This window comes from Mandrillus leucophaeus, unplaced genomic scaffold, assembly GCF_000951045.1.
Source record: "Mandrillus leucophaeus isolate KB7577 unplaced genomic scaffold, Mleu.le_1.0 Scaffold1, whole genome shotgun sequence".
Taxonomy (NCBI): domain Eukaryota; kingdom Metazoa; phylum Chordata; class Mammalia; order Primates; family Cercopithecidae; genus Mandrillus; species Mandrillus leucophaeus.
Genome location: NW_012098097.1, coordinates 7,961,814 through 7,962,891, shown reverse-complemented (window position 1 = coordinate 7,962,891; position 1,078 = coordinate 7,961,814). Strand labels below are relative to the sequence as shown.

The window sequence follows — 1,078 nt, the reverse complement described above, 5'->3', positions numbered from 1 at the left end:
TTGGCTCACTGCAACCTCTGCCTCCTGGGTTCAAGCAATTCTCCTGCCTCAGCCTCCCAAGTAGCTGGGATTACAGGCATGCGCCACCACACCCGGCTAATTTTGTATTTTTAGTAGAGATGGGGCTTCGCCATGTTGGCCAGGCTGGTCTTGAACTCCTGACCTCAGATGATCCACCGGCCTTGGCCTCCCAAAGTGTTGGAATTACAGGCGTGAGCCACTGTGCCTGGCCAAATTTTTATATTTTTAGTAGAGATGGGGTTTCACCATGTTGGCCATGCTGGTCTCAAATTCCTGGCCTCAAGTGATCTACTCACCTTGGCCTCCCAAATTGTTGCGATTACACGCATGAGCCACCATGCCTGGCCAACTGATTTTTTTAAAATTTTCTATTTTTCCCAGACAGAGTTTTGCTCTCATTGCCCAGGCTGGAATGCGATGGCACAATCTCGGCTCACTGCAACCTCCACCTCCTGGGTTCAAGCGATTCTCCTGCCTCAGTCTCCCGAGTAACTGGGATTACAAGCACATGCCACCATACAGCCAACTGATTTTTAAGAAAACAAAATTACTTACTTAGAGGGATGTCACTGTCGGCTTGCTTTGCACCATCCTGTAATGTAATGTACACACTGTCAAGTAAGTATTACCTGCTGGGTGACTCCTAACTGGTTCAAGGCAACAAAGAAATGATGTAAAGTCACAACACAAACATTATACATTAGTATTTTCGGGTCCCCTGCAAAATCATATCACAATGACAGAAAAAGCATCCTTAGACTCCAGAGGTACCACCTCAGAAACACTCCTCTAGGAGAATGGATCTGATGTCTCCAGCCTTCTCTGCCCTAGCCTTAGCTAGTGTCAGGCACCATCAGAGGCCTGGCTCCAGCAGGAGGAGGAACCACAGGGCACATGCATCAGGGAGCCTCCAAAAGCAAAACCCTCTGTCAACCTGGAGCAACAAGCCTGGCAGGCCGGCCGGGCGCGGTGGCTCAAGCCTGTAATCCCAGCACTTTGGGAGGCCGAGACGGGCGGATCACGAGGTCAGGAGATCGACACCATCCTGGCTAACACG

At 50.2% G+C, this 1,078-nt stretch overlaps 1 protein-coding gene across 1 annotated transcript in view; it reads right to left on the bottom strand.

Moving 5' to 3' along the window:
- The window catches only part of ICT1 (immature colon carcinoma transcript 1), a gene marked incomplete at its 3' end in the record, with an annotated part of 6,971 nt that overhangs the window by 4,889 nt on the left and 1,004 nt on the right, over window positions 1–1,078 (bottom strand). The window contains exon 2 of the mRNA XM_011964398.1: window positions 577–613. Coding sequence (XP_011819788.1) covers window positions 577–613 — 37 coding nt within the window. The remainder of the gene's footprint in view (window positions 1–576; window positions 614–1,078) is intronic.